Source organism: Anser anser (assembly GCF_964211835.1).
Source record: "Anser anser genome assembly, chromosome: 16".
Lineage (NCBI taxonomy): Eukaryota > Metazoa > Chordata > Aves > Anseriformes > Anatidae > Anser > Anser anser.
In genome coordinates this window covers 558,469-573,015 of record NC_139737.1, presented here as the reverse complement: position 1 = coordinate 573,015, position 14,547 = coordinate 558,469, and the positions used below count along the sequence as shown (strand labels likewise).

Sequence of the window (14,547 nt, the reverse complement as noted above, 5' to 3'; positions counted from 1 at the left end):
TTTAATTCAGACAAAAGGGGATGAAAGCATTTGAAATAGCAGGAAAAACTCTCTTCAAAACCAACAAAACCACTAAATTTGGTCTTGCTCACATTTTTTTGAAGGACAACCAAGCTCGAATAGCAGTATTCTATGCTCTGTAGCTACAGAAAAGGAGAACTTCATTCATTATTGTCTAACAAGAGTCTGTGTTAAAACATAGAAGGTGAGAATATTTTTACTTTCTGTTTTCAATCAGCTGCTCCAGCTGCCTGGAAGATGATTTCCTATTTTATTAGGTCTAACGCTTGTCCAGCCCATTTCGGAATGCATCGTCTGGCACAAGGAGCCAGCTTCTCTGCTTCGGGGGTCCCTTTGTCTAAAATCCCCAAAGTCACGCCACGCTTTGGTGACCGTAAGGTCTGCGTTCTCACCGAGACTGAGCCAAAGTCAGGAAGAATCCAAGAGAACTTCAGAACAAAGGCGCAGAGGGCACAGGCGAGCCAGACAGCAGACTCACCGAGAGCACGGTGTGTTTTCAGGGGTATCTGTGCCGTGCCCTTTGGGAAAGGTGCCCAATCGAGGTTCCCTGACGTCGGGATCACAAAAGCTCAGACAGCAGCGTACAGCCCGAGCTCGTGCTAGGTGCTTGCTGCTAGCCAGAGCTGCTCAAACCCGGCCGTTATCTGCCTTCCCCCTACAGCTCCGCTGCTGCTTCCATTACAGACGATACGCTCCTGACATAAGCTCTTCTGCAGCGCTCCCGTGCACCCTTAAAGCAGTTACTGAGCTCATAATTCAATAGCTGTGAAGCAGCAGCACTCCTGGAGATTCTTCAAAATGAAAAAGTTATTTGTTTGGAGTGTGGGTTTTTTTCCTTAAGCAGATTCCCGTTACTTATCTTCCGGGCACATTAAAATATAATTTCACATAGATCAATTTTGAAACAAATACATCACTGCCAAAAACCAATACTTTAAACCGTTCCCAAGCAATTAGCAACCCCATTAAAAGAAAGAAAAAAGAAAAAGATGCTTCTAAATGACTTCACCTAAGGAAAAATCTTCAGTAAACAGATATTCCTTGCTCGATGCCCTCAGTAGCACCCAAGTTCCTGTCCTTCCCCTTCCTGCTCAATAGTACCCAATTCATTCTAAACTCGCTTCGACAGATTAATATTACAACCACACACAGAAATTAGCGACTTACGTCCTGACATTTACAAGAAGAAACCTTGCAACATTTGCCTTGGATGTTCCTCGTTTAAAGTCTCAGAAAATCATTCCTCGCTCTCATTTCTAAACGCTAAAAAAGAACCAAAAAAAAGAAAGAAAAAACAGATAAGGAGATAAGGCTGCGACTGCAGCGAAGGACCGCAGGAGCTGGTGGTTTGTCGGACGCCGTGTGCCATGGGCAGGGACTGTATCACCAGAACAAAATCTAAATTAAAACTCCATCATGAAACCAACCCCATTTCCTCTAAGTACACAAACCCACAGTAGCAGCATTTACGTCCCGTCTCCATCTCAATTATTTCATCCTTTTTCGTATTTATGCGTTGTTGGGGAGAGGAATCCTCTATCACACACCAGAAGTCATTATGACAAACTGCGGAAGTGCCCAGCACGCCGTTATTAACGCTGCCGATGGATTGCCAACAGACAGTAATTGAATTCCCAGGCAAGCGTTATTAAGCAGGCATTAAGGTTTTTCCTTTTGTTATTGATGTTTTGCTAAACCTTGCTGAGAATATTGCGGCTTTCCACCCGGCACTGTTAAAACTAAGAAATCATGGCTAAGTGAGACACCTGTGCTTCTGCTCGTTTCACAGGAGATGCAGAGCCACCAGCAGCTGATTTAAGACGAGCATTAAACTTCTGTTCGTTGGTTTTGTCTCCGGGTTGCATTCGTGCTCTGCAGGATTGTTAGCAGCCCACGGGAATTACGCACATCCATTGCTGGGCTCAGACTGGTGCGCTCTGTTAAGCAATCCCATAGATTGTGTCTAAACGCATTTGTTTAAATAATTTCGTAGCTTCACACACATCTACTTAAGTCTTAGCTTTCTGGTAGAAAAGGGAAAGTTAATTGTTTAATAAATAAAGCGTGGGCTTCTGTTTTACTCAGTTGTGCTAAGGTGCATTTGGCAAGAAGCTGGAATTCATTACAAAGTGCACAAGGAAAGCATTTTTAAATTACATTATTAGTTAAGCTTAATTTTGTTCCTATTGAATGCAGCGCGTCCCCAGAAATTCATTCAGGAGACATTTCCAATTAAATCTAACGCTGGTCCCACCACACACAAAAAACAGGAAAGGGTTTAAAAAACAACAAAAAAAAGTAAAATGCAATAAATTAAGCAAAATGTTGATCGGTAAAGAAGAGATCTGTCCCTCCGCTGTCCTTCAGCTGCAGTCGTTCTGGGGCTTCAGTGAGGCAGCCAGCCCTTCGTTACAGACGGGCGCTGGGAGCCCCCCGTGGCAGAGCCCCGGGCCCAGGACGAGCCCTCGTCCCCACCGGTACGGCGCTCGAGCAGCAGAAGCACGAGCGCTCCTCTTGCGTGTTGAGCAGGGGAGAAGAATCACGCCCTAAACCAACCCAGGGCCCCTGCCTCGCCTTCCTCCGAGCAGCGATAACGCATCAGTGCCAAGACAAAACACCCTTAGGCGCGTGAAAGCGTCGTTCAGACCTCGCCTTCGTCATCGGGAAGCTTTAGAGAAGTCTCGCAGAAGGAGCCTCACGTTACCAGGACGTCTGTTTTATAAGTAACCTCGTTACTGTGGAGCTCTGAAGTTATTTGTTAGCGAAATCTGAAATAAATCTTCCTAAGTGACGCAGCTGCTCCCGAGGCCGCGTCTCCGCCAACTGCAACCTGCCCAAAAGAGCCACTGTAGGGAACCACCCGCTAGCTGCCAGCGTAGGAGCTCCGAAAGCAAGCCCTAAATCTCCAGGGGGATCTTCACTAACTTCTCGATTTTGCTTCCAGCACCTGCGATGAACCCGGCTCCCATCAATCTTACTTTTGGCCTCTGTTCCCGAAGCACAGCACTCCTGCCCGGCCCACTGCCGGCTGAAGGAGCGGCTTCCAGGAAAAGCCGGGAGCCTCAGGAGGTCTGAGAGCACCCGGTCACACAAATGAAGGCAGCTGAAACGAGAGGCCTGCGCAGGCTGCCCCCGCACGGCTACAGGTTATCACTGGAAGAGAATCCCTTTCCTCCCCGACTCTGCGGGCACGCAGGTCCTCGAGGCAGCCCGCCACCGTGAAAAGCCCACGGATCGGGAAAAGGCACGAAGGCAAAATGGAAGTTTCCTCTGCCCATCCCACGTTAGAGCTACCATACAAAGATCAGAAAGAAAGAGGTACATAATGGCAAAGAGAACCGAAGTCACCTCCTTTACTGCCTCCCAAGAGGATTGAGGGAGAGGTCTGAAAACAACCGGAGTTGGCTTTGTCCCGAGGCACCCGCTGGAATCGGAAACCAGGCCCGAGGATCTGGGCACAACAGCAGCAACATTTAATCAGCAGTTGAGACCATCTGCGAGTGTTTTGCAGCTACACATAAAGTTTATGGGCTGCCGAGCTCTGCACAAGCTGCCAGGTGCTGGACTCTGCTGGGTTGTAGCTCCTTGCCGCGGGAGGTTCCTTCCCCGCCCCGACAGGCGCTTGGTGCCGACCTGCGGCACGGTGCCCGAGACCTCCCAGGGGTGGCTCTGAGGGAGAACAGCTTTTTGGTTAAGCAAGGGCACAGATTAAGCGTTCAGAGGACACAAATTTCAAACACCACAAGATAAAGGTGGGGTTTGGGTTGTTTTTTGCTGAGGGGAGCTGAGAAGACCAACTCATTCGCAGCAAGATATTAAGATCAGACAGCACCCATTGCCCAGCCCGCCCCTCTGACGGCCGCGGCCGCCCCTGCAGCAAGGACGGATGAGGACGTCCCGAACCTTCACGCTTCTCCAGCTGAGAGGAAAGAACCAGAGCTCGGCTGTGGCTAACCCTAAAACAGACAAACCCGGAGCAGGTCAGGAGCTGGTTCAAGAGCCACCACGCCAGCCTGGCCTCAGAAGCAGCAGCGCTGGCAGATGGGCACAGCAGACAGCTTGCAGCAACGCTGCATTTGTCCGATCTTACCCTGACCCACACAAGTCGGCGACCTCGCTGCCGCAGAGGCACAAAGGAGCCTGGTCCCGCTGGATGCCACCGGTGGGCGGGTGAGAACGTTCGTGCCCAGCGTCCTGCGGGCGGGCCCTGCCCGGCCGCCCCGCAGCAGCAGACGCCCGACCCTCGCCACGTGGGTGCCGGTGAAACCCGTCCCATCCACCTTCTGCTTCCATGTCTCAGCCGTGAGCAGCTCCACAGAAAGGGATCACGTTCTCCCAGCATCAGAGATACAGATGGATTTATCCGCCTCCTGTCTCTCCCCCACTTTCACTCCTTTCACCCTTCTGCCTAACTCTGGAAGTCTGAACCCTTCAGCGCCTGACGTCCAACATTTAACCCGGAGCATTATCCCACCTGCTGGTGTGAAAACATCTGTGTTCGCTGTCAGGTGGGAACGCACAGAGCCAGGACAGCGTCCTCAATATTCAGCTGAAACTCGCAGAATGTTTTGGCCCACAGCTCCAGAACAAGCTCAGCAGCAAGGAAAGGCAGCGCCGCGGTACCTGGCAGCCGAACAGCCGATCTTTACCTGCAGCTTCCACAGGGCACAGCCCCGTGGTGCCACAAGCAACGACCCGCACTGCGGGACAAAGAGCTCACCCAGCAGAGGGCTGTGCAGAAATCAGCGCGACCGAAACGTGACGGCGCGCCTTCCTTCTCAGCAAAGGGAATCCTGTAGGCTTCGTGTTTTCAGACCAAGAGGAAAACAAGCAAAAACCCAAACTAGAACCTGATTACAAACTAAAAAAACAACCGAAGTTCAACAAAGGTTTACCTTTACAGGGTTTAGGTATAAATTGTGTTGCAAAGCAAGTAAATGGCAGCATCATTAACAGTAATGCTGTAGTGTTCTTCACCTCAGGTAAAGGAACACGAACAGCGATCATTCTAATTTCATACCGAAAAATCAACAGGAAAATCGTACGTAGAGAAACGCGGAGGCAGACCCGAGCTCAGGGCAGCAGGGCCGTGCTGCCAGTGCCACGCAGCCAGGGCAGGGGGACGCGGCCGACAGCCAGGCCCGGTGCGACAGGCAGGGCGAAGCTTTACAGCAGGAAGGTGATGTCCCAGAGCTGGCACACGCAGGGATCACAGAGTCACAGAATACCCCGAGCTGGGAGAGACCCACAAGGATCATCGAGTCCAACTCCTGGCACCGCACAGGTCTGCCCAAAATTCAGACCATGTGACTAAGTGCACAGTCCAAACGCTCCTTAAACCTCCGACAGGCTTGGTGCCGTGACTGCTCCCTGGGGAGCCTGTTCCAGGGGACCACCACCCTCCCGGTGCAGAGCCTCTTCCCGCTGTCCAGCCCAGACCTGCCCTGCCTCGGCCCGGCCCCACTCCCTCGGTCCTATCGCTGGTCACTGAGGAGACCAGGCCGGCGCCTGCTCCTCCGCGCCCCTCACGAGGAAGCCGCAGGCCGCGACGAGCCCCCCCCCAGCCTCCTCCCCCAGGCCGACCCCGCCCGGCGCCCCCGGCCGCCCCTCACGCGCCTTCCCCCCGGGCCCGTCACCCCCCGCCCGCCTCCCCTGGGCTCTCCCCCAGTTCCCCGCCCCCTCTGACCCGGCAGCCCTCACGGGAACGCTGCCCTCACGGCCCGGCCCCGGGTCTGACGCGGGGGAGGCCCGGGGGCAGCCTCCCACACCGGGGCCGCGTTCCCTGCTCGGGGTTCGGGGCCTCGCCCCCGGGCAGGGCAGCGCGACGGGCCCCCGAGCCCGGCGGCGGCCCCGCGGCCAGCGCCAGCCCCGGGCAGCCCCGTTACGGCGGGGCCAGCAGCGGCAGAGCGCCGGGCCCGGCACCAGCGGCCCCGCCCGGTGCCCGGTGCCCGGTGCCGGTGCCCGCACCTGGTAGCTGAGCAGCTCCCCCACGTCCATGGCTCCGGCCGGGCCCCGCCACCGCCCAACTGTCGCTAAAGCCCGGGGCCGCGCGACACCGCGCCGTAAAGCGCGCGGCGCAGGCGCGCTGCCGGGGCGCCGCTCCGCCGGAAAGCGAGGCGGGAAGGGCGCTGCCGGAAAGCGAGAGCGGCGCCACACTGCCGCAAAGCAGAGCAACACTGCCGCAAAGCAGGGCCACACTGCCGCAAAGCAGGGCCACACTGCCGCAAAGCAGCGCCACACTGCTGCAAAGCAGCGCCCCCCGCCCCGCAGCACGGGCAGGGCCCCGGTGCCGCGGGCCTCACGGGGCGGCCGTGGCGGGCGGCCTTCGCAGCCCTGCTCCGTCCCCACGCTGCTCTCCCGCGTGGTTTCCCTTCCCTTTGCTCTTAGCCCCGTGCCGTGAGCCTTCAGGGCGCTGGGCAGGGCACGAAGCCGTACTGCTGTCCAGGAAACCCAGCGCTCAGCGGGTGCGGGGGGCAGGATTGAAGAGCGGGGAGCTTCATCCGTTAGGGGAGCTGGAGCACGGGGACAAAATACTGGAGTAAAAACCAGAAACAGAAGCAAAGCCGAGCACGAAACACACCCTCAAGTAAACACGGGGACGGAAAGGAGCAGCAGCCCTCGGTGCTGGGCTCCGGGCACCCCGCTCACCGTGCTGCAGGCTTTGGGGGGCGCGGGGCGAGCCCCGCTGCTCAGCCTGGCCCCGAGGCAAACCCGGCACCGCCGCCCGCCAGCAGCCCGGGCCGTGCCCCTGCCCCTGCCCCTGCCCGTGCCCACCGCCCGCGGGGCCCGGAGCCCCGGCGCTCCCCCACGGGCACGCCGTGACCCCGCGGGGCCGGCGCAAGGCAGCCGCGGGACCCCGGCCCCGCTCCGCAGGGAGACGCTGGGCGCGGGGGCTGCGGGTGCCGAGGAGGAGAATCCCTTTTTAATTTTGTTCCTCGCTCGGTTTTCAATCCAGATGCCTCAAGATCTAATTCCGAATAAATAATTGTACTGAGTAACCCAGGTCCCCCGGTGATTAACTAAACACACTGAGGCTCGCCGAAATTGAATTAGTGGTGTGCACTCAGCCGTTATTACCCTCCCCACGTCATGCATATTAATGAGGGGTTATTAAGAAATGTAAATGATGCCTCAGGGGGTTGGGAGTACAGGGGGGTGCAGGGCGGTGGGGGCTGATATGACAAACCATTAGGAAAACAGCCTGATTGAAGCCACTTTTTAATTATGTCAGATCTTGCTCTTTCTTGGGTGCAGCAGTGTTTCCGGATGCTTTCGTTTTTATTAAAATGAGAAAAAGGGAACAAGTTATAACTGGAATGTTAAATTAGCATTTCCAAAGCAGAAAATCCACAGCCGTTGAGCAACCCCTCGGTGGTGGTGGCAGGGCCGGGGGCTCTGCGGGGCCAGGCCCCTGCCCGCCGGTGCCCTGAGGGGGGGTCCCGCAGGTGCAGGCCCCCACTGCCCCCGGCTCCCCTCGCAGCACCACGGCTGGGCGGGGGGAGCAGGGACTCGTCCCTTGAGCTTTTGCCCCCCGGCACCGGCTTCGTCCAGCTCTGAGCACAGCCCCACTGCAGCCCCCCCCCAGCTGCTGGTTCAGCATCACTGGCCAGGAAAGAGTGAATGTGATAAAACTCATGCATTTTAACAGGTCCTCGCAAGCGCTCCCCGCGCCGCAGAATAAAAGCTGACAGGTGCAGCTGAGTTAATCAGGGTGGATAATGGAGGGAAAGAAAGAAATCTCACACCAAATTGCTGCAGAAATCATGAGCCTGGGCTCAAAAGTATCCAATTAAATGGGATGAAGCTTAAAGGGGAAGGCCGCGGGTCTCCGAGCCCACCGTTGTGCACAGGTTTCGGCAGGGGCCATGTCCCCCAGGCAGGAGGGGACATGGGGGGACCACAGTGAAGTTGCCCCCACCCCACTGCCCTGGGCTGCGCTGCCGCAGGAGATGGTGCCTGTTGTCTCTCGGTGAGAGGAAAGGTCCCATCCTGGTGCCGTTCCTCCAAAAGTCAAAACTGGACCAAAACTTCTCGATCTGGCGGCCATGGGACCATGAGTGCAGCGCCCGGCACGGTCAGAGCTGCTGTGGCCCCTGAGGAGCACTAAGCCCATCGCTCCGACAGCTTCAGGAGGGCTGGGCTCTCAGACAAGCTAAAAAATGTGCATTTAATGTAGTCAAGGCCCATTACTGCGGCCGATGGAAATCTGCTGGCATTATAGCAGTTTTATCACTGATAAATCAGACGGCCCAGGATGGTGAGCGCGTACAGGAGTTTGTTAGTATTCAGGTCTCTCCGCACTGATAGCTTCATAACTCCAGACTTGCCTCTTAATTGCACCCGTAAGTGTTGAAATTACTGAAGGGTAAAATGCAAATGGGCTGTAACCTTTCCGGAGCTCACCCCAGCACCACCGCGCGGGGCTCTGCGCCGAAAGGGAGGCGCTTGTGTTTTTTTTCCCTTTCTCTTAATTGCTGACAGAGCTGTGCGGCGAGTCCTTTCCAAGGCCTCATTACGGGAGAGGAAAAACCCTGCCTGTGACCGCCGGCGAGTTTTGCCCAAGCAGAGAGAGGAGAGGGGCTGTGGGGGGCTCCGCGCAGCCCCCTCGGGCCAGCCCCACCACGGCGGGGCTCGGGCAGCCCCAGGGAGCAGCGGCACACGGACAGGCCTGTGAAGCAGGCTTCGAACGTACTCGCCACCCTGTGCCCACACCGTGTCTGGTCTGTAGGATCCGGCTGTACCTCCCGACTGCTCTTGCAGAGGAGCCACGGCCCCACCGCGCATGTTGCAGCAAACGGAGAGACCCCGCTGCGCCCCAGCGTGCCGGCCTCGGAGCCCGGTGGGACGGTGCCGGCAGGCGGCGTGGCGCAGCACAGCCGGGCACCGCGGCCGTGGGGTGCCGGGCGCCGGGCAGAGCGCGCCCCGAGCCCGCCAGCACCGCAGGGCGATGCGGAGGCGCCGGTGCAGGCGGGAGAAGCCAGCTGTGGAATTGAGGCTAATGAGATTTTCACGAACCTGCGGTTTTGCAGGCGGTGGGGGGGACAGGGCCCAGCTAATTAAGGGGCAGTGACCTGTGAAATCAGGCTGGGGTGTGCGGGGCTGGCCAGCGGGCAGGGGGCCGGGGGGCGAGGTGCCGGGGAGGGACGCTGGTACCACGGCCTGGCTGCTCGCCCTTCCCGCGGCTGCTGCCTGCCCGCGCCGGTGCCGCTCGCTGTCCCGGCACAGCTGGAGCCTCGGCGCCGAAGTGGCACCTTATTTATGGCTCTGCTTCCCTGAGTTAAACTCCAGAAAGTGTGACAATCAAAATTAAAGATTTCTCCAGAAAGCCAGCCTGGGGGGAAATCACTGGTGAGGCCGATGGAGATTTCCCAACGGTGACTTTTAAATTAAAGGGGAAAAAAAATTCTTTAATTTGGCAGCATGCTTGGGATGCAGCTCACTGGGCACGTTATTATCCAGCTCAGCAAATGCTCCCAGAATTCGCTCACGCTCCAAATTGCCGATCTCTCGGCGAGGCAGCGCGTGCCTGGGCTGCGCCTGCGTGCAGCACGGCAGGGCCTGGCGGCACCTGGCTGTGCCCCCCCAGCCCCTCCCGGCTCCCTCCGTGGCACAACGGCCAAAATCTCGCTCCTGCCCAGGGCCTGCCCTGCCCTGGTGGTGCAGCCGAGCCCCGGCCCTGCTCGTGGCCCCTCCTTGTATTTAGTGCTGCAAATTAAAATTGAGCGGGGGCCACGTGTAGCAGCCTGGTCGGGCATGTGCGCGTCTGCCTGCCCGCTCACTGCTAACGACCAACAGCGCCAACAGCGCCGTTAGCCCCTAATGAGGAGCTGGGAGGGAGCAGGGTGCAGACGCTCGCACTTTCTTTGCAAAAGACCCTGGCCGCAGCTCCAGCACTGGCTCTGCCGCGGCCTCCCGCGCCCCGTGGCGGGGACGGTGCTGCCCGGGGGTCCCATGACGCTGCCACGCACGGATCACCCTCCTGCCGGGGCTGACGCGTGCCCTGCCGAGCACGGGCAGATCAGAGGCACCTGCATGCCCGGGACTCATCCTCCTCACGCTGTGCTACGCAGCCCTGCAGCACAGTGAGCCCTGTGGCACGGCCAGGCACCACAGCACGGCGAGCACCGCGGCTCCGCGCCGCCTCCGTGCCATGCCGGGGACGTGCCCCCTCCTGTGTCCCCACGGGGCTGCCCCAGGGCCTGTCCCACGCCCCGCTGGCAGGGACCCGGCCCCTGCAGCCCCTCGCCCAGGGGTGCCAGCAGCTCCCAGGCCGAGGCGGGGGCACGCAGGGGGCTTCAGTGCCGCCGCCCACGCAGCTGCCGTTCCTCCAGCGGTGCCAGTGGCTCGTGGCACGGGGCCGAACTGGCGGCACAGGGCGCGGGAGCCAAGGCGCGAGTGCAGTGCCGCCGGCCCGGGCCAGCCAGCCCCGGCACAAGGCTTCCGCCTTCCCCCCGCCCCTCCGAGATGAAGCAATGAAATTATTTTTCTACTTGAGTAGTTTTCAATTTAGATTAAGAAAAATCTGTGCTCCGTTAGCGACGTTGCAGTAAATCACAAGCGAGCAGCACTCCGCAGCTGACAGCCCGATCGCTTATCGGATGCAAACCTTTTTTCACGTTGACAGGCTCCAAGTGTGACATTGAGCGAGGGCAGTGGCACCCGATGGGGCGAAGCCGCGCGGGAGGCGCCCCCCCGCACACACCTCGGAGGCTCTGCTGCAGCTGGCAAAAATGCCCCGGGCATGGGGGCTCCAGCGGCGCGGGGCCACCACCACCCCCCGGCAGGGCCCCAGCACCTCGCTGCAAAGCCGCCAGCAGCCAAAAAGAGCAGGGTGGGGGAAACCCAGCCCCAGGCTGCGTTTAGAGACCCCACCCTTGGCTCTCCTGGGGTCCCAGCTTGCAGACCTCGGGGCCCCCTCCCCACCGGTTCCACCTCACCGCGTTCCCACCGCATCTTGCCCACCCGTGCCCCCAGCGCTGCCTGCACGGGGCAGGGGGGCTCGGCCAAAACGACCACGCGCTCACCTGCCCACCGCACGGCAGCGGCACGGCCGCACCGTACAGCTGTGACGGTCGTCACCACTGGGAGTGGGTCCCCATCGTGGGTCCCCGTCCTCGTGCGTGGCTCCGCGTTGCCACCAGCCCCGTGCCGGCACCCTGCAGGAGAGTGCCTAGGCTGGCACCATCAAAAGGAGCATTTGACAGCACACGAACCTTTTTTTTCCCTCTGGTTCTTCCAGCTCGTTTATCGCCTCTGCAGGGCAAGCAGAGCTGTCATTGCCTGAACCTCACTCATCCGTTTAACCTTGGGGGAAGAAACGCATTTGTGCCAGATAACATGCATCAGATGGTGGCACGGGGAGCGCCTGTAGCTGCTGGGCCTGATGGATGGGCTACACGGGCCTCGCCTGACCTGTGCTTGTATGTTATCTGCATTGCTGCAGGAGGCTTTTCATCACGCCGACAGCTCCAGCATCACCTGCCTGGCAGCAGCTCCTCGCCAGGCGCTGGCAGCAGCGGCCAGGAGGGGCCCGGCCACGTGCTTGGGGCTGGCACCGCGGCACCACGGCCCGCGCGGGAGGCGGGGAGCTGGTGTGGTGGGGTGAGGGCTGGCGGGCTGTGCCCACGCCGCGTGCCTGGCTGCAGCAGGGCTGGAGCACCCGGTGAGGGACGGCATTGCCTGAGTCCACCTCCATCCCTCTGGGCGAGGACGTGGCTCCTGCCCGCGGTGCCCGCGCCGCAGGGAGCAGTCACGGCTCTCACCCGTGGGTGTCGGCGAGCCCCGGCGGTGCCGCTCCGGGGCCGTGCGCGGTGCCCCCCGAGGAGGTGCCCCAGAGCTCCGGCACGGGCGCCTGCTCACCCCCACGCTGATGACAGGGACCCACAGCTGCGTGCCCTGGGGGAGCACAGCCACGAGGACCCGCTCGTGGCCAGGCTCAACCCTCAGCCCCGCTGACACCCGCGGGATTTGGGATGGCCCAGAGCCTGGCGCGGCACCGGGGCCGCGGCCACTTCCCGAGCAGAGGCGAGCGCGGCTCCCGGCCCCGGAGGCGGCGGAGCAAAGGCTGGGAATAAACGACTGTGTTTATGAAGCCCGTAATGTAGCCAGCAAAATCAGTCACTCAGCACAGCGACGCCGCCGCGCTAATGGGAGGTTATTTATGGCCCTGCCCTGCTGCGGCAGGAGCTCGGCGGCCCCGGCTGCCAGACCTCGCGCCCTGGCTCAGGACCCCCAGACCCTCACATCCCGCACCCTGCCCGGCCTGGGGGCCCAGGGAGGCGGCGGGAGCTGGAGACAGACGGGGGCTCTGCCGCAGCCCCCCCACGGAGCTGGGGCAGCGGCAGGGGCAGCCCCCCGGCACTCACAGAGGGGCCGTCCGGGGCGGGCACCACCCGTGCCGCGGAGCCTGGAGCCTGAGGCAGCCCTGCCGGGAGCGGAGCTGGCGGCCGTGGTGATGGGCACAGAGGAGCACAGGGGCGGAGGGGGAGGCCAAGCTGTGGCACTTGTCCTTTGGGTGACATTTTGCCAATGAGGGGTCCTGTGACAGTGACGGAGAGGGTACTGAGCTGGGCAGCACAGAGCCCGGTGACAGATTAGTGCTGCCAAGTGCCGACACAGAAGCCATTTGGTGTGGGGAAATGATAGATGCTAACACTAATTTTAAACACAGGCAACCGAATTCCTCCAGACAGTCGCGGCGCTCAGGATTTAGGGCACAGCTGCTGGGTTCAGATAAGGTGTGAAATCAGCCCGGCGTGCGGGGCGTTACTTAATAATGAGCGTCTCGTGATGGATGGGGGTGTCTCAGCGATGTAACCTCCGCATTTGGAGCCTTTCAAATCTCTTGCCATCAATCCCGGTCCCTGCCATGGGGAGCTGGCCCCACTGGGAAGGCTGGGTGGGCGCCAGCCCTGGGGGCACAGGCTGGGGGCACAGCGGGCAGGGCCCCCCCGGCACCCACAGCTGACCCCACTGCCTGCATCCCGGGGGTGCAGCCCCCCCCCCAGCCCCAGCTCGCGCCGGTGCCTCCAGCTTTTTGTGGCCCCGCGCCGCAGCCACAGACAGAAGCCCTTTGTGCTCACCCTCCTCGGGCCGGCTGTGCCTTGTCTCAGGACGTGCCCACGAGGACGTCGGCACGGCGAGGGCTGCCATCATGTCACTCGCTGCCTGCGCTCGCAGCAACGTGCCCCCCCGCTGCCCCGGGGCGGCCCCATCGGGGGGCAGGGGGCTCTGAGCCACGCGGCGCCAGCCCCAAGTATTTATGGCGAAAGCAATGCTTGAAATGGCAAGTGCTGTGCTTGTCTGTAGCATTTAATCTCTCTTCTGACCTTATAAAAAAATCTCTTTGTGTTGAGATTTTAAATTCAGTTCTTAAATCACCCACTACAGGCTTCACACTGTATTAATTTCTCCTCGAGCAAGTGAGTTTGGTGTCTGCTCTGTTCCAGTGCCACCGGCACCAGGGAGCGGGAGGACGCGTGGTGCTTCCACCCACGGAAGGAGGAAGAGTGGCGCGCAGGAAGCCAGGCACAGCTGCAGCTGGAGCCCGCGAGCTTCCACAGGAGCTCACCGGCACGTTGCCATTGATTTGGAGGTGATTGCTGCAGAGGTGAAGCCTGGTCAGCTTGCCTCATTATTGTGCAAATTGCTGGAAATGCAAATCTTCGGGTGCACCTGGGGGAAAATGTATTAATAATATTACTCCTGATTAGGGTCACAGGGCACTTTTTGCTTGTACAGTGAAGCCTGGGCTCCCTTTCCTCTTCTGAATCTAATAGTTGGTTTATTTTTATATCAGTGACTTCGGAGTCCTTAGGAGATATTTCATCTTTGAAAATCCTCTCTCGCAATCGCTTGACAAAGCCCCCCCCGAAGCACGGGGCTCCCCTGCTCGCTGCCTCAGGATGGGGGACCTTGCCAGAGGGATCCAGGGCCCAGCCTGGGGATCTCTGGGGGACGCTGCAGGGGGGCGGCAGCTCCGCCTGAGCACAGCACGGCTTGGCTCAGCACAGCTCGGCACGGCTTGGCTCAGCACGGCACCACCAAGCACAGCCCCTCGTCACCGCAGGGTCCGATCCCCCGGTCACTGCAGGGGCCGGCCACGGGGCCAGTGGGGACCCGGGGAGAGCCCGTGATCTGCTGAATGTGCACGAGCAGAATGCCAAAGCACCGCTGATTTATTGCTGAGGAAATGCTTAATTTAGGCAATGTATTTAAAGGAACTAATTAGAATTGTATTAATATTTATGGGCCTTATGGAGAAGCTGATAGTCACTATTTGCGGGTATTAACTGTTATCTTATGCCAGGCAGGACCGTGGTGTTCGGAGGCGACTTTAATTGTGGTGAGGGCAATCAAGATCTCACCCAAAGCCTGTGACAACAGCCAGCCTGGAGCCGCACATCAGAGCCACGTCTGCAGTGATAATGAACGTCCGCTGGAATTAATAACCCTGCCCGCCCGTCCCCCCCAGACACCTCCCCAGCGAGGACGAGCGCAGCCGCCCGCTCAGGGCCGTGCTGCGGG

The 14,547-nt window shown here is 59.6% G+C and overlaps 1 protein-coding gene across 1 annotated transcript in view; it reads right to left on the bottom strand.

The window, feature by feature from the left end:
* Positions 1-6,147, bottom strand: part of CTNNBL1 (catenin beta like 1) — a 48,024-nt gene extending 41,877 nt beyond the window's left edge. The window contains 1 exon segment of the mRNA XM_083801997.1: positions 5,989-6,147. Coding sequence (XP_083658123.1) covers positions 5,989-6,018 — 30 coding nt within the window. The 5' untranslated portion in view covers positions 6,019-6,147.
* Positions 6,148-14,547: the final 8,400 nt, after the last annotated feature.